We start from the raw sequence: 18,482 nt of genomic DNA, 5'->3' as shown, positions 1-18,482 counted from the left end.
AAAAAAAAAATTTCATGAAAAACTGTAACGCTTTTGGAACAGAAATCTAGACCTCAGTGTAACGCCCAGGTGGTTAATGATCCAGTTTCTGTTATGTGTGTCTTTCCTTTCACGACAAAAGCACATCGCCACATTACCACATTATATTTCGGCTGTCCACTTGGTGACCGGGATAAATCTTGGGCTCCACATGTCATCTGTACCAGTTGTTCCAATGGACTGTGTGACTGGCTAAATTAGCATAAAGCAGCAATTCCATTTGCAATCCTGATGGTGTGGAGAGAACCGCGAGACCATCTAGTTGACTGCTATTTTTGCTGCGTCAACAAAAGTGGATTTTCAGGTAAAACTAAGCACAAAATTGTATATCCCAGCCTCAATTCTGCAAAAAGGCCTGTTCCCCATGATGATTCATTGCCAGTTCCGGTCCCGAAACATTATGGACTTGCTTCTGTAGAAGGTGATAAGGAATGCGTGGGAGTTGCAGGCACTTACAACCCCGAATCATCTGATCCTGACTACATAGCCTATGAAGATTCAGAACCAGAGACCTTTACACAAGCAGAGCTGAGTGATCTTGTTTGTGATCTAAATTTCTCCAAAGACAAAGCAGAACTTCTTGCTTCAAGGCTTAAACAGAAGCGCTTGCAAAGGGTGTAACTGTAACTCACTAAAGAAAACAAAATCATAACTTGACAACTTTCTTCATTAGTGATGGCTCACTGTGCTACTGTCATGATATAAATCCACTCTTTAACAGTTTGTCACAAGAGCATGTTCCATCTGAATGGCGTATCTTCATTGATTCCTCTAAAAGAGGCTTGAAAGAAGGCTTACTGCATAATGGTAATTCCAAACCCAGTTTACTGATTGCCCATTCTGTTAACCTAAAGGAGTCTTATGACAACATGAATTTACTACTTAAAGCAATCCAGTAAAAAACACACCAGTGGAACATCTGGGGGACCTAAAGGTCATTGGCTTGCTGATAGGAATGTAAGGAGGATTCACAAAATATTGCCGTTTCCTCTGCTAGTGGGACAGCCGATCTACGGGAGACCATTATGTCAAGTGTGATTGGCTACCAAGAGATACCTATAAACCCGGAACAAGCAGTGTCAAGTTTCTGCCTCTGGTTGATCCGCATAAAATATTTCTGCCACCTTTCCATGGGTAAATCAAACTCCATGGGTTTTCAGTACCCTGTTGCGAAGTTTCCAAACATAAGCACTGCAAAATTTTTATAGGGCCACAGATCAAGTCTTGCAGGATGATGTTTTCAAACAATCTCTCTCAGTAGCTGAGCTAGAAGCTTGGGATGCATTCAAGTGGCTGTGTGAAAATTTCCTGGGCAACCATAAAAGTCTCCTGCATACAAGGAAGGAGTTCAGAATCTGCTTGATTCATACCAGAAATTGGTTTGTCGCGTGTCAATAAAAATAAATTTCTTGCACTCACATCTAGAATTCTTCCCGAAAAATCTTGGTATGGTAAGTGACGAATAAGGAAAACGTTTTCACCAGGACATTCAGTTAATGGAGCACCGCTACCAAGGTTTCTGGAATGAAAATTGATGGCTGACTACTGCTGGATGCTGTACCGTGACAATCCAGACAAAGAGTAGACAAGAAAATCATACTCTAAGCATTTCTGAAGAAACAATGGTACCTGACTGACACTGTTCAGGAGATCCATACTATAGTGTGCCTTATTTTACTTTACACTGAAGATGTATTAACATTCACTTCAATGGTGCAAAATGCATGCACGTACAATGTTATAGTAGTACTCATAACTCATTATAGTTACAATATAATAGTACTCATAACTCAAAAATTGTACGTTAGGGAAAAACTGAAAACAGATCTGAAATCTGCTCGAAAAAAAAGTTTTAAAAAAGTTTGCTGTGGTTTCTGATGATTATCAAAACTAATTTTTTGTTGACCTGTGTAATTATTCTCTATCGTATACCTACACAGGTTTAAAGGATGCATATTTTTTTCCCTCAATACCAGTACAGGAACTGTGGACACACAAATGCTGTGGCTTTGTGAACTGTAGGGACATCTTACACCAACAGTTAAATCTACGACATACACAATATATGCATACTGCAAGAATTTCATACTGCAGTCAACTGGCAGTGGAAAGTTTTTCTCATCCTATGATTTCAACTTAATCCCAAAATAAATTTAATGTTTTTTGGTCAGTACCTGTGAGCTGAACCTCCCTTCGGCTTCTCACATCTCAGACCCCAGTGATGTGATTCCCAAATGTTTTCTGCAGTGAGAATACCAAATACAGTTTGTGTCTCTGCCCCTTCCACAAAACACTAAAAAACTGTTTCAGACAAGTGTTTGTTTCGTCATGACAGTGCAGGGAAGGGTAAAACATTATGTGAGGTTTTGATATCCCCCCTCCTATTGTGTGATACTTGCCCCACTGTTTAGATTGTAAGCTCTTTGGGGCAGGGTCCTCTCCTCCTCCTGTGTCACTGTCTGTATATGTCTGTCATTTGCAACCCCTCTTTAATGTACAGCACTGTGTAATATGTTGGCCCTATATAAATACTCTAATAATGATAATATCTATGGATGACTCTGATAGAGGTCACTTCCTGTGTGGTCACTTAGACAGTTAGTGTGGTTTTGTCTCCCTAGCAAAGACATAGACTACAATAAATTCTTGCATGGAGAGAAAGAAACAGAATGACAAGCCTCGTTCTCCTTTCTCACAAATGCAATATTTAAATGCACTGTAAAATGTATGCACCACTGTGCATTAACACAGTGATGTACTGCACCATGGTGCACCATCATTCATTCGCAAATGTACCCCACAATGCCAACACCATGCATGTCAAATACACCAGCAGATGTCAGTGATCTGTGTGCTATATTGTTGAATACAGAGTTGTAGGTACACTGCAACCCTGCCCAGTTGTATGTACATTGCAACCTGAACATTGACAATCGAATCGGGTTTAAATGCAAAGCAGTAGAACACTCAGGTATTACCAGAGGAGTAAAAAAAGCTTTAGGGATTAATCCTGAAATTTCTGTTTTTGCATGGCACAGCAAGGGTTTCCTAATGCAGTTGCATTAAGAAAAAATACACCTACACTTAAATGTAACTTAAACTGCATTAGGAAAACCTTGCCGTGCCATGCAAAAACAGATCAGGATATTTTGGTGCAGCCTGCTTTCCTGATTGCATAAATAAACATTAAGGTCCTTGCACAACAAATGTGGTGCACAGCAGTGCCAAAGCAACTTGTGCTGGGGGTAGATAATGAATTATTAAATAGCCGGTCACCTGCCTGCCGTGTTATCTCTACGTTTATGTTCACGTTACATTCTCATTCTGAGGTTCTCTTGCAGATAAGTATCTGGAACACATTCACTTTTTCCTGTATCATGTTTACTTAGGAGTTCAGTAGGTGAGATCATAGATACTAGAAAAAATGCTGTGTGACAGAAGATAGACAGTAAGTTAACCTTTTACAAAAGTGAAACTCCTCCTTAGTGCAATGAGTAATGAAATACAATGAGGGACATCCAGAAGAAGTGAGGAGTTCAAGGTAAATGTTGTGAGTGGTAAATGTAGCAGTTGGAAATGAGTAAAACTTCTGCGAGCTTCTGCTTTGGCCATAAAGGACGGTGACAGGTTCACTTGAAGCTGAACTTCAGAGAAAGTAAAAACTACCCTTGCAATAAGACTCCCATTGTTTATATTTCATATAGGAGAACTATAGCAATTAGCTAAATCTCAAAGAGACCGGCTTCTCCCCAGTGCCCTGTAATTTTAGTGGTTCGTCAGCCATGGACACTCTGACCTTATCGTTAGCAATGGAGGACCAGCAACCAGCTACAACCCAGAGCACCTAAGCCACCTACAGCCGGAAGCATCTGGGGTTGTGCAGCAGAACACCAGGCCAGGGTTCTCTCCAGCTCCTTTTAGCTGGGCGCTCCACCCGGAACTTTTCAGTAACCACCCGGCTGTCTTTGGTTACTGATTAGCTGGGTCACAATACACAGCAGACACTTGGAAAAATAAGGAATAAAGTTAGAAACTCAGGATTTAAAGTTTTCCTACAGAAAAATGAGTAATTTTCCTTTGCAGAGCACTATCACATTTGCAGATAGAAATAAAATGATATAGAGGAAGAAGGTGGTTCGGGGGCGTCAAGGTCCGGCTTGGTATTTCTGTAGCTTTGGGAGAATATAAAGAAACAACTACACATAAGATTAAAAAAAAATGGGGATGGAGATTGAAAGCATGAGGACATAAGTAGATGGTTTGGTAATGAAAGTGGGTGTTTTGGACAAAAGATGATGAAAAATAAATGTTTAGCAGAGAATGGTCAAAGCTGTAATCCAAATATCATAGAAATTGGTTAATAAACTTTGTTGGTTTTTCAGTTTGATTCAGCCACAGGGACTTAAGGGCGTAACTTTTGTTTAAGCTTTTAGCCTACACAATGGGAGCAGATTCAACGTATCCCAAATAACAGCAAGGGGTACGGGAGCAGCCAATCACCACGCACCAGACCTGTCATGTAAGAGAAACGGGTCGAGTCAAAACTAGACATGAACTTTATTTTTTTTCTGCTACATGCCTAAAATCTGATATCCAGTATTATTTAACCCACTTCCTATCATCGTCTGGGGCTTTCTGTAATATTGACCTGCCTGATTGTGGAAACCTAAAAGTGAAATTTTATTTCTGCTTTAAGAATTACAGAACTGCATTTGTGTTATATATTTGCCTAGAGTTTAGCTTTAGGCACCAGCCTTAGGCTGCTCATTGGCTATAGAGTGTAGGTATTCGTTAGCAAACAACCAGACTGCCTTCAGCATGGCTCAACATTCCAGCTTTCTCCCCGGACCCTTTTAGCTTGGCACACCACCCAGCACTTTACAGCAACCACCTGGCTGTTTTTGGGTGGTTACTGAAGAGTTGGGTCAAAATACAGGGGCTGCTACCCGCCTACATTTTTTCCCACCCAGCTATAGAACATTTCTACATTTAATACTGCATTCTTTTGCCTTGGCCCAGCCAAGAAAAGGGTCAAACAGAAGAGGTTTGGAACCAGCTTATCAGTGGAAGAACAAATGCCAGTTCCGGGCTTGATTATTTGCCTCTTCCAAAGGCTGGTACACACGTGTAAAAATACCATCTCATGTCTATGGGTACCCTCAACATGTGGATTCTATCGGCAAAGAAAACACTCAATATAAAATATTTACATGGTCTCCTCTCCTATTGTGTGAGACTTCCCCGACTTCCTAGATTGTAAGCTCTTCTGGGCAGGGTCCTCTCCTCCTCCTGTGTCACTGTCTGTATCTGTCTGTCATTTAATGTACAGCACTGCCTAATATGTTGGCGCTATATAAATCCTGTTTATTTTTATTATTATTATTATTAATAACCTCCTGGGCGTTACACTGATGTCTAGATTTCTGTACCAAAAGCGTTACACTGTTTTTCATGATTTTTTTTTTTTTTAATTGTAGACCTGTAACTTACAGAAATATGTCCGAACAGGGTTCTAGTAGATATAATGAATATAAAAAATGTTTGAAACACACAATCATGTAAAAAAAAAAACTGCATTAGGAAAACCTTGCCGTGCCATGCAAAAACAGATCAGGATATTTTGGTGCAGCCTGCTTTCCTGATTGCATAAATAAACATTAAGGTCCTTGCACAACAAATGTGGTGCACAGCAGTGCCAAAGCAACTTGTGCTGGGGGTAGATAATGAATTATTAAATAGCCGGTCACCTGCCTGCCGTGTTATCTCTACGTTTATGTTCACGTTACATTCTCATTCTGAGGTTCTCTTGCAGATAAGTATCTGGAACACATTCACTTTTTCCTGTATCATGTTTACTTAGGAGTTCAGTAGGTGAGATCATAGATACTAGAAAAAATGCTGTGTGACAGAAGATAGACAGTAAGTTAACCTTTTACAAAAGTGAAACTCCTCCTTAGTGCAATGAGTAATGAAATACAATGAGGGACATCCAGAAGAAGTGAGGAGTTCAAGGGAAATGTTGTGAGTGGTAAATGTAGCAGTTGGAAATGAGTAAAACTTCTGCGAGCTTCTGCTTTGGCCATAAAGGACGGTGACAGGTTCACTTGAAGCTGAACTTCAGAGAAAGTAAAAATTACCCTTGCAGTAAGACTCCCATTGCACTGAAATAATTTATATTTCATATAGGAGAACTTTAAAAGCAATTAGCTAAATCCATGAGACCGGCTTCTCCCTTATGCCCTGCAATTTTACTGGTTCCTCAGCCATGGGCTTATCATTAGCAATGGAGGACCAGCAACCAGCTACAACCCAGAGCACCTAAGTTACCTACAACCGGAAGCATCCGGGGTTGTGCAGCAGAACACCAGGCCAGGGTTCTCTCCAGCTCCTTTTAGCTGGGCGCTCCACCCGGAACTTTTCAGTAACCACCTGGCTGTCTTTGGTTACTGATTAGTTGGGTCACAATACACAGCAGCCACTAAGAAAAATAAGGAATAAAGGTAAAAACTCAGGATTTAAAGTCTTCCTACAGAAAAAATTGTAATTTTCCTTTGCAGAGCACCATCACATTTGCAGATAGAAATAAAATATGATATAGAGGAAGAAGGTGGTTCGGGGGCGTCAAGGTCCGGCTTAGTATTTCTGCAGCTTTGGGAGAATATAAAGAAACAAGTTCACATAAGATTAAAAAAAAATGGGGATGGAGATTGACAGCATGAGGACATAGGTAGAGGGTTTGGGAATGAAAGTGGGTGTTGGACAACAGATGATGAAAAATAAATGTTTAGCAGAGAATGGTCAAAGCTGTAAATATCAAATATCATAGAAATTGGTTTATAAACTGTCAATTTTTCAGTTTGATTCAGCCACAGGGACCTAAGGGCGTAAATTTTGTTTAAGCTACAACTTAACATACACAATGGGGCAGGATTCAACTTATTTCATATAACAGCAAGGGGTACCGGAGCAGCCACGCACCAGACCTGTCATGTCAGAGAAATGGGTCGAGTCAAGACTAGACCTCAACTTTATTTTTTTTCTGTTACATGTCTAAAATCTGATATCCAGTATTATTTAACCCATTTCCTACAATCGCAGATAGTCCTCATCATCGCCTGTGGTTTTCTATAATAATGACCTGCCTGGTTGAGGAAACCTAAAAGTGAAATTTTAATTCTGCTTTAAGAAATACAGAACTGCATTTGTGTTATATATTTGCTAGAGTTTTGCTTTAGGCACCAGCTTTAGGCTGCACATTGGCTATAGAGTGTAGTTATTCATTAGCAAACAACCAGACTGCCTTCAGAATGGCTCATTATTCCAGCGTTCTCCCCGGACCCTTTTAGCTTGGCACACCACCTGGCTGTTTTTGGGTGGTTACTGAAGAGTTGGGTCAAAATACAGGGGCTGCTACCCACCTACAATTTCTTCCCACCCAGCTATAGAAAATTTCTACGTTTAATACTACATTCTTTTGCCTTGGCCCAGCCAAGAAAAGGGTAAGACAAAAGAGGTTTGGAACCAGCTTATCAGTGGAAGAATAAATGCCAGTTCCGGGCTTAATCATTTGCCTCTTCCAAAGGCTGGTACACACATGTAAAAATACCATCTCATGTCTATGGGTACCTTGTGGATTCTATCGGCAAAAAAAACACTCAATATAAAATATTTACAATATGGTCCCCTCTCCTATTGTGTGATACTTCCCCCACTTCCTAGATTTTAAGCTCTTTGGGACAGAGTCCTCTCCTCCTCCTGTGTCACTGTCTGTATCTGTCTGTCATTTAATGTACAGCGCTGTGTAATATGTTGGCGGTTTATAAATCCTGTTTTTTATTATTATTATTACCACCTGGGCGGTTAGCCCGAACCTGGTTCGGGGTAAGAAAACTTGCTACAAGCGTTTACCCCGTACCAGGTTCGGGGTAGCTAAAAATTGAAACAAGCGTTACAGTGCAATCTGATTGTCATACAACATTGTTGTAATCAGATTACAACTGAAAAAAAAACACTTTCCTTGTCCCCGCAGCTCCTCCGGAGACATCCGTCCTCTCCTGTCTTCTCCCGGCGTGTGCAGTGACAATCTCCGGGGTTTCCCGGTGACGTCGCTACATGCGTCTGTGCGGGCGGGAGGCGGGGCAGAAAATTCAAATCACTTTGTATTGGATTCAATACAAAAAAGCTGTATTGAGTCCCGTACAAAGGAATCTCTATATAATATATATATAATTTTATTATATATATATATATATATATATATATATATATATATATATATTATATAAGCTACTGTACAGTTACATTACACTCTATTTTTTTTTAGGATTTTTTTATGTTTTATACATGTTTTATAAGTTATTAAATTTATTAAATTTTGGACATATTTTGGTGTGTTATGCCTAGGAATTATAGCCTACAATCTAAAATAAATTTCCATGCAAAAAATGTAACGCTTTTTGCATGGAAGTACGCAAAGAATTAGAACACCCGGCGTTCGCATATGCGTCTCTCTGCGATTCCTGATGATGTCAGTACATACGTCCATCGGCGGGGATCATAGCGGGAACTTCAGATATTTTGTATTGGATTCAATACAAAGTCCTGTATCCAATCCAATACAAAATAATACAAAATATATTTATGTGGTTTTGTCTATATTTATGTGACTTTGTTTTAAAATTTACCACACTAGGGAGGTGTTTTAGAAAAATATATTACTATACAGTATACCGAATTATTGCATTTTCAGTATTTTTTATTTATGTATTCTTGTTTAGGCTGATTTTTGTGTTTTTTATTTAATTTTATTATTAAAGTTAATTTTTTTTTTACATGATTGTGTGTTTCAAACTTTTTTAGATTCAGAATATCTACTAGACCCTTGTTCGGACATATTTCTGTAAGTTACAGGTCTTCAATTTAAAAAAAAAAATCATGAAAAACAGTGTACCGCTTTTGGTACAGAAATCTAGACATCAGTGAAACGCCCAGGAGGTAAATTAATAATGTGAATTTATACAGATATACACGCTAATAAAGCACTCCAGAGCACTATTTGTATTGCTCTTCTAATCCAAACCATCCAATGGGCAACTGAAAAGCTTTTAAATCCCCAATTTATTGCTGGTTGTGTGAGAAATATTGCTGAAAAGGGAAGCATTTCAGCTGATAAATTTTAAAGGTTCAGAGCAGACTGGTCTTTTTAAAGTAGAAATAAACCCGCACGACTTATATATCTACGTTCCGTCATAGGGCACCACCATCTTCCTTTTCTTCTTCCTACCTGAGATGATCAATGGCCTTCTTGATAGAACATGCCAGGATGGTGTAACTCCTGCGGAGGCACGAGGGAGCTCATCAATACACACAAGGGAATCCAGGATTGCCAGCCAGAAACCCACAGCAATCCGGCAGGGAAGACAGATAATTAAGGAAAGGACATTACCAGTCCCTTTCTGCAATAATGACCGGCCTGAGTGAGCAACTGTAATAGTGGGCGTGCAATAATTGTCATTAGAAAAGATCTTTCATGATGCTTTCCAAAGACAAAAGACTGCACGATGCACGAACGAGTGCTGTACATACATTCTGTTCTATGGGAACAGGAGGAGGAGAACAACAAGCAACACCCCACTGCGCTCTCTCCCCTTCACTTTCATTACGATCTTTTTGTCTTTTTGTCGTAAAATAACTTTTAAAGCGGACCTAAACTCAAAATTTTTACTTTACATAAAAGTAAAGCCTTCCAGGATTACCTACGTCATGCATCCCTGGAGGCTCTTGGCTGCTCCTTCTGTGCATGCCTGAGCAACTGCCGATCTCACGCAGAGGCAATCCTTTTCCCCATCTACGTCACCTGATGTCGCACCTGCGCAGTGCGAGATCGGGTACGTTGGAAGAAGAACCTGGAAGAAGATGTCAGCTCCCGTCGCTTCCTCTTTGCTAGACCAAAGACAGATACCGGGACCACACGGGAAATTAAATTTTTTTTATAAAACATAAAAAAAAAAAAAAAAAAATCTTTAAAAAAAGTTTATAATGTAATGTTTTGTACAGTAGCTTATATAATATATATATATTACAATGATATATATATTACATAAGGATTTCTTTGTATTGGATTCAATATAGCTTTTTTTGTATTGAGTTCAATGCAAAGCGATTTGAATTTCCCGCCCCGCCTCCCGCCCGCACCGACGTCACCGGGAAACCCCGGTAATCGTCACTGCACTCGCTGGATGAAGACAGAAAACGTGTCCGGAGGATCTGCGGGGAGAAGGTATTTTTTTTTTTAGAGGTCGACGGATCATCACAGCAGGGACCAGGTAAGTGATGGGATTTTTAAACAGTTAGAAAAGTTCGTGTTTATCGATAATAGCAATTTTTTTTACCCCGAACCAAGGTTGGGTTTACCGGCCAGGTGGTTAATAATATTATTTAATAATTATTAATAATAATAATAATAATAATAATGATCTCTGTAATGTGAATTTATACAGATATACACGCTAATAAAACACTCCAGAGCACTATATGCTCATCCAATGGGCCACTGAAAAGCTTTTAGATCACCAATTTATTGCTGGTCGTGTGAGAAATAATGCTGAAATGGGAAGTATTTCAGCTGATAAATTTTAAAGGTTCAGAGCAGAAGACACTGGTCTTATTAAAGCAGAAATTAACCCGCACGACTCATATATCTAAGTTCCATCGTAGGGACTCACCATCTTCCTTCTCTTCTTCCTACCTGAGACGATCATTGGCCTTCTTGATAGAACATGCAGGGATGGTGTAACTCCTGCGGAGGCACGAGGGAGCTCATTCATCCTCAATACACAATCCATGGGAATCCATGATTGCCAGCCAGAAACCCACAGCAACCAGGCAGGGAAGACAGATTATTAAGGAAAGGACATTACCAGTCCCTTTTTGCAATAATGACCGGCCTGATTGAGCATCTGTAATAGTGGAACGTTACCTTTAAATTGACTGCAAAAAAAACAGACACACCAAAACACCACAAACACCTAAGGACACCTGTAGTCCAGGAAGGTTAATTTGCAGTGTATTTACTCTTCAACTGGTGCCCAATCTTGGAATCCAAAGCTACAAGCGGGCAATTGTTCAAAATGGTTTAAAGGCATTGCATTTGTTTCGAGTAAGGCTGGGTATAGATGTGCAACAATTGTCATTAGAAAAGATCTTTCATGATCCTAAGACAAAAGACTGCACAATGCATGAACGAGCTGTGCTATGCTGTGCACACATTCTGTTCTATAGGGAGGGGAGGAGGAGAACAACAAGTGACACCTCACTTCGCTCTCTCCCCTTTGCTTTCATTACGATAATTCGTCCTCCAGTACGGATCCATGAACGAAGAACGCTGTACACACCAGATTCTCGTCCGATATCAGCACATTTTGTTTGTACTTCTTTAACAAACAAAATGTTTTTCAGCAGCTTAAAAAGCCAAGCACTTGAAAAGCATTACTATTCAAGTCCATAAAAGTGGTCACTGAAATTTAACAACAATAAAATAGAAATGATTGCAAAACATTACCAAAAAAAACCCTTGAACTACCCTTTCATTCACTTCCAATAAAATGAGAAAGCTTGGTAGTTTATTGGCATTTTTAGCTAAATGGCTAAAAAAAAAAATAAAAATAAAGTAAAAAATATAAAAAGATGCATTTACTAAACACAGAGGGAATGTCTTGTTAAAATAGCCCCCCTTTTATCACAACAAACAACTACACGTAAAATAATTTTTAAAGCGGACCTAAACTCAAAATTTTGGCTTTACATAAAAGTAAAGCTTTCCAGGATTACCTACGTCATGCAGGCTGGAGGCTCTTGGCTGCTCCTTCTGTGCATGCCTGAGCAACTGCCGATCTCACGCAGAGGCAATCCCTTTCCCCATCTACGTCACCTGATGTCGCACCTGCGCAGTGCGAGATCGGGTACGTTGGAAGAAGAACCTGGAAGAAGATGTCAGCTCCCGTCGCTTCCTCTTTGCCAGACCAAAGACAGGTACCGAGACCACATGGGACCCAGACAAAAACCTCCCAGCAGATCGACGGATCTGCGGGATTAAAGATAAGTGTATTCTTTGAGTTTAGTTCCGCTTTAAGAACCCCGGGCAGAATACTGTAGGGTACTTACTTAGATATGGAGACAGCACAGGGCAAACTTTCACCTCTGATTCTACATTCGTGATCTGTTTCACAGTCGATGGAATCGTTTTGTCTTCCACCTTCCTCTCAGGTGATGGACACTTCCAAAAGTTACTGCTATATTTGGGGGCATAATGTGGACTGTCCCGCATGTAGAAATTGGCCCAGCCAACTATCATTAAACAAAGAGCAATAAAAAGTAAGAGTCTTATCTGACAGAAAAAATTGCCGATCGTGCTACTCAGTCCCATTGCTGGCTCCAAACTGCCCTACCACCAATACAAAGGGCAAACTGCAGTACGGTGCTATGTTTGGTCATCTCATCTTCAAGGGTCCACTGCCAAGAAAGCCGCCCATAGAGGAGGTCTCCAACACACTAACAATCCAACCTGCAAAAAGAAAAATGAAAAGTGAGTTTTTGCATTGGTTAAGCTTTGCAAAGCATAAAGACAAATTCAGTTTTAGGTAGGAGCAAGGGTGCAATAAAAATCACTGGAATTTTTTTTAATATTCATCCCCCTTGTTTACAGACACAGGGGATCCACAAAACAAAAGTCCATTCAGGAAACTTTTTTTGTTAGTTGTTATTTCTTTATACCCCATGCTGCTTCTGTGTCTTGTAGAATGGTATTTCCGGTTATTAAACGTTCCACTACAGGTTCCTGACACCAAATATCTACCAGACACAAGCTTTTGTAAAGAAAGAAGCAGCACAATGTGGATGAGGTCTGCTGGAATGTAAGGTATTCCTGCATGCATTGTACCATGTCTGCCATAGCAGAATGTGAGATCTGTGTTAAAGGCAGACCTACCCCTTCATTTTTAACAATAACTGCTGAAACTACTGCCAAGTGAATTTTTCTTTTGGTTTGTGTGGGAAGGTTAGAAGACCTGCCACCTTTTTTTTTATTTCTGCCCTTGTGCTTATTTAACCAATGTGACTAAAAAAATCTCCCCAATTCCTATTTTTTTGGGTATCAAACCTAACAATGGGATAATTTTAACGGTCAGTCACCAGTATGAGTGTTTCTACTAGGAGATCTCTCTCTTTTACTGATTGGGTGATTACGGTACTTATAATTTTAATTCTGCATACATGATGAAACCTTTAAATACCCGTGGATGGTCCAAGTTGCACTGAAAGGCCACCATGTGAACCAGGAATCCATAGGAATGAATAGAGCAACAGTGCACAAGCAATCTCGGCATGGGTACCAGTCAGGATGTTTTTCTTGCAAAGGCTCATCTGGCAGTACTCAGTGTAACATTGGCTCATAACAAGCATGAAAAAAAGTTTATTCATGACTTTTGATCAACATGCCAATTTTGGATTAGCAATTCAAAGACAAAGGATTAGCAGGACTGCCATCCTGTGCTGAATGCCTCCATAGATAGCGGTATTAGGGCTATCCAATGCCATCTGCCTTAGTTCCAGACTGCAATCTAGTGCCCCATGTCTCTGTATCAGACTGCAAACCAGTACCGCATGCCTCTGTATCAGACTGCAAACCAGTACCGCATGCCTCTGTATCAGACTGCAAACCAGTGCCGCATGCCTCTGTATCAGACTGCAATTCAGTGCCGCATGCCTCAGTATCAGACTGCAATTCAGTGCCGCATGCCTCTGCATCAGACTGTGATTCTCCACTATCTTCCTTGGTAACAGACTGCAATCCTGTGCCCCATGCCTGTGTATCAGACTGCAAACCAGTGCCGCATGCCTCTGTACCAGACTGCAATCCAGTGCCGAATGCCTCTGTATCAGACTGTGATTCTCCACCATCTTCCTTGGTAACAGTCTGCTATCCTGTGCTGCATGGCTCTGTACCAAACTGCAGTGTTCTCCCCAGCCCCCTTTAGTCGAGGGGCACCACCTGGCAGTAACCACCTAGGTGTTTTGGCAGTTTGGGGTACAAAACAGGCACCACCACCCGCCTAGAGCTTCTTCCTGCCCAGCTTACAAAAAAATCTGGAGCAAATACTAAGACCGATATCCTGTGTCAGTTGAACTAGTATCAGACTGTGCTTCTTTACCACTTGCATCTATAGCTAACAGCTATCCTGTGCCGCCTGCCTTAATACCCGACGATCTTATATCTCAGTGTCATAACCAAAAATTCTGCACAATCTAAATTGCTGGCAAATAAGTAGCACTATGCTGGAAAATCCCCTAAAGCTATAAGAAGGCAAGCTGCATTTTATAACTGGGTAAATATTGACCTAGCAAATAAAAAGGTCTTTCCAAAAACCAACAGTTAACAAAGAAAGCCATTTCATCATTAAGAAAAAACACAGCTGTGCGAATTAACAAGCGGGTGACGTTATTCCCATTCCCTCCGAATACTAATTACAAAGATTCTAATTCTCACACTGCCCTGTCAGTGAGCAGACATCCAAAGCCCAGACGCCAGAAGAAGACACACGTGGGAGGGTTATATAAAAAAACATGCACCCAGCAAAATTCCACAGACCAGAAAGACTTTATTTTGTATTGCAATTGTTCTTTTGTTTGTTCCTTCTACCTAATGGAAGATAATAAGCAGTGATTTATTCTTATAAAACGGACCTATGAAAACTTAAGTTGCCAACAGGTTTGAAAGGCTGGAGATTTGTTCCAAGGAATTGATGTACAGAACAAAACATATTGCAGCTTTTCTCAGCCTTTTTAACATGGGGGAACCCTCGAAATAACTTTTAGGTCTTAGGGAACCCCTGACCATAGTAGCAAAATCTAAACCTTGCAGTACTAGCATGGTGCTTAATGCCTTTTACATTGCTGGCCATTGGAAAGAACGTCACCCTTAAGCTGCGTGTTCATTTACTATGATAAAGTATTTTGCAGGAAGGCCATGAGCCTTCAATCACTGCATTTTATCTGTGAAGGAATCAGGTGACATAGAAAGGAGAATAAGGACGGTAGAACATGGCGGCGCCCTGCGTTTCCGCTGCGTTGGAACAATAGAAGAATCCACGATGATGAAGGATCACGGATCAGGGGCGCAGAGAAAAGTAAAGGTAAGTGATATTTTTTTATCTTGCTGACAGTTCCACTTTAAAACCAAACTAAACCCATTAATTATCACCTTTACCTGTTTTCTCACGGGTTCAGCCATCTTCTCCCTTCTTTTCCTTATGTATCCCGATTCAGTGTTCTCCCCAGAATTTTTTTTAGCCTGCTGAGGGAAAGCTGTAGCCAGGTGGTCAAAAAGGCTGTGGGGGAATACACAGCCAAATTTTTGTTCCCAGTAGTTTATGCCACAAGTATCCAGTAACCCCTATTAGTGTCAGTGTTCTTCCCCACCCCCTATACTTTGTTCCAACTTTCTAATGCCTGCCCTGTTAGTATGTCCAACTTTTCCATTCTATGTATTATGCCCCAGTGCTGTGTATTTTCATCCAACTGTCTGTGTTCTAAGTTTTAAGAGTGTAATGCCTTGAAGTAGTAGTGTACGAGTGTGATCAATGCAGTGTAACAAGCAAGGCTTAATACACATTAGCAATAGGAAAACTGGGCCATTTACCGTTGGCCCGAATGACTACTGGTAACTGCTAGGCGCCTGGGATTGGTAACAGGCGGTAAGTGTTCAGCTTTTTCAGAGCTAGCAGTATTTTAGGCAGCAGTGCTTCCTGGCATGAGGAAGGGGAAATGCAGCACATGCAACCTTACTACCAGTGTGAATTCACTCTAACTTCAGATGTGTCCCATGCTGGCTCGGCTTCCCTCTTTTGATGCCAACTGTAACGTCCAGCGCCGCCTTGCACTGCACATGCATGACGTTGAGAACTTTTTTTTTCCTTTTTTTTTACATTATGAGAAAGCCTCTGAAGATGCATGCGCAGAAGGAGCAACCCACAGCCTGTTGGTATATGTGACACAAATATCCCAGGAGGCGGCGGATTTCCCCCCACTACCATGGCAGTAAAGACAGAAGGGGAGAGGTCCTCGCCCCAAAAAATGGAAAAAAAAAAACTAATATTATATAAGGGAAAGTCACTCTTTTTTTTAGGGATTATCCACGGTGTGTAATGATGTCATCCGCAGCGCAGTGTGATAGCTGTGTGTGTAAAAGTTGCATGTCATATTCTGCAGCCTAACAACTCGCTGCAATCAAACCTTCAGATCTCCTAAATCACTGGTCGTAGTGACACGGTACCCTCATAGCTACTTGTAAACAATTTCTTTCAAGAAATAGAGTCACAAGTTTAAAACTTGTGATTTTTGGGGTTGCTGTTTCAAAAGAGCCCAAAATGAAAAATATAAATTGTGGACCCCCAGGACCATTTACATAGTAAGAAGCATTGGGGTGGGTCCCTTAAATTTATACCTACCTTTCACAGAACTAGAATTGTCATACTATGCTAAGCTGTCTGCTTTCTACCTTGAACCCCAATTTCTTTAGAATAGAGAGGTGCAGGAAAACAAAAATAAAGGTGCCAGTGGGGGACACTTGTGGCTCACACCCTCAAACCTTCATCATCATGGCATTATTACAACATAAAAAATTCTGTCCATCAAAATGCACCTCCCTGTTACACATCACTGTACCCTTCCAGTACCTGAACCCTATTTTGTTTTATTGGGCAGAGTTTATGTTCTAATGATTCTATAGTGATGAAATTGTGGGGGATGGTAGCCACAGATGTTCCCCACACATTTTTGGTTTCTCACACCTCCCCATTCCAGAGAAATTGAAGTTCAAGTGTTAGAAGTGGGCAGTAATGTGTAACTGGGCAGCACATTTTGATGGGCAGTTTTTTATGTTCTAATGATGTTAGCGTAATGAAATTATAAGGGGAGTTAGCCAAAAGGTGTCACCCACTTGAAACTATACTTTGCGTTTCATACACCCTGCTGTTTTAGAGAAATTGGGGTTCAAGAAGAGAAGCAGACAGGGTAGCGTAGTTTGACAGTTATAAATTTGTGACAGGTAGGTATACATTTAGGGGTCCTACCCCAATGCTGCTTGCTATGTAAGTGGCCTCGGAGTTCCCTAATTTGCATTTTTAATTTAGGACTCCTAGGTTCACTTTCTTTTGAAATAGATTTTAATTTTGTGACCCCCATATTTTGAAATTCCTTAAAGCTAGGGGGCTACTATTTTGGTTACTAGTGGCTACTATGAGTCCCCTGCAACTTTCAAGTTATTACAACATACGGTTTAGGACAGTGGTCGCCAACCTTTTCAGTCCCACAGACCACTAAAATTACCGGCTTCGGACCGCACATGCGCAGGGAGCCGGGTGTCACTGAAAGGGGGAGAAACCAGCCCCATAGTAAGGTTATGATGCCAGAACCCCCCCACTCTCCCATCGCAGATCTGAGCCTAGGGCACGTGGTTCGCAGCTCTGGCCGGTGCGCCCCACCAGTGGGGTCTGTTCGGAGGGGCACCAGTCAAAGCAGCGGACCACCACAATTTTCTTGAGGACCACTGGTTGGCGACCACTGGTTTAGGAGATATGAAGGTTTGCACACAGTGATTTCTATCAGTGTTGCTGATGATGACGTCATTGCACACGCCAACTCGGGCGGATACATTTTAGAAGCAGCTTTTTTTAATAGAAATTTGATTTGGGGGGGGGGCTGCATGTATGCCACTCCCATCAAGCTTGAGCTGTGTGCTGAGCTCCCAGCCCACCTCTCACAGCTCCGCCCACCTCTGGATGACAGCTGAGTACAGAGCAGCTTCACTGAGATCTGTGCAAAGCATTAAAGCTGCGGATGGAAGGTGGGCGGGGGAGGCACGGCAGCCGGGCAGAGCAACCGGTTAAAACCTTCTGGGGAGAACTATGCCGATTGGCCTTCGGCCATCTTGCTTGGCCAGGCCGGAATGACGTAATCTACGGAAGTTCATTCAGCCCCACCTCACGCAGGAGAAGGCAGGATTCCCAGGTAACAAATGACAAGCTGCACATGCACAGCTCAGCAAAATTTGACAGCTGGGCAGCAATCAGGCAGATAAGAATAGTCTTTTAATGGCCTGTGTAATTGAACATTTTTAAAATTGGAACTTTATTTCCACTTAAAGTTCACAGACAGCTAAAGGACACAATATTTCTAACAGTTTTTTTTACTCGCGTAAATGTTTTTAGACCTATGAAGAAAAATTAATAGATTCACACATCTAAGGACCGATAGGCTTCTATGTGCCAATCCATTTTTGAATGTTCAGCAACTTCAAATAGTTCTATTGCAAATCACAAATGCAAACTAGACGGCTATGCAAATAGCTTCCAGTAAAAGACAATGACCGTGAAATGTCAAGCTAAACC

The 18,482-nt window shown here is 41.1% G+C and overlaps 1 protein-coding gene across 2 annotated transcripts in view; it reads right to left on the bottom strand.

The window, feature by feature from the left end:
- The window catches only part of B4GALT4 (beta-1,4-galactosyltransferase 4), a 46,956-nt gene that overhangs the window by 14,105 nt on the left and 14,369 nt on the right, over positions 1-18,482 (bottom strand). For both annotated transcript variants that reach the window (XM_072398400.1, XM_072398399.1), the window contains one exon: positions 12,202-12,601. In XM_072398400.1, coding sequence (XP_072254501.1) covers positions 12,202-12,463 — 262 coding nt within the window. In that variant the 5' untranslated portion in view covers positions 12,464-12,601. The remainder of the gene's footprint in view (positions 1-12,201; positions 12,602-18,482) is intronic.

The sequence above is a fragment of the Pyxicephalus adspersus genome, chromosome 1, assembly GCF_032062135.1.
Source record: "Pyxicephalus adspersus chromosome 1, UCB_Pads_2.0, whole genome shotgun sequence".
Lineage (NCBI taxonomy): Eukaryota > Metazoa > Chordata > Amphibia > Anura > Pyxicephalidae > Pyxicephalus > Pyxicephalus adspersus.
Note: the sequence above shows the minus strand (reverse complement) of the source record. Positions and strands in the feature narration are given on the sequence as shown.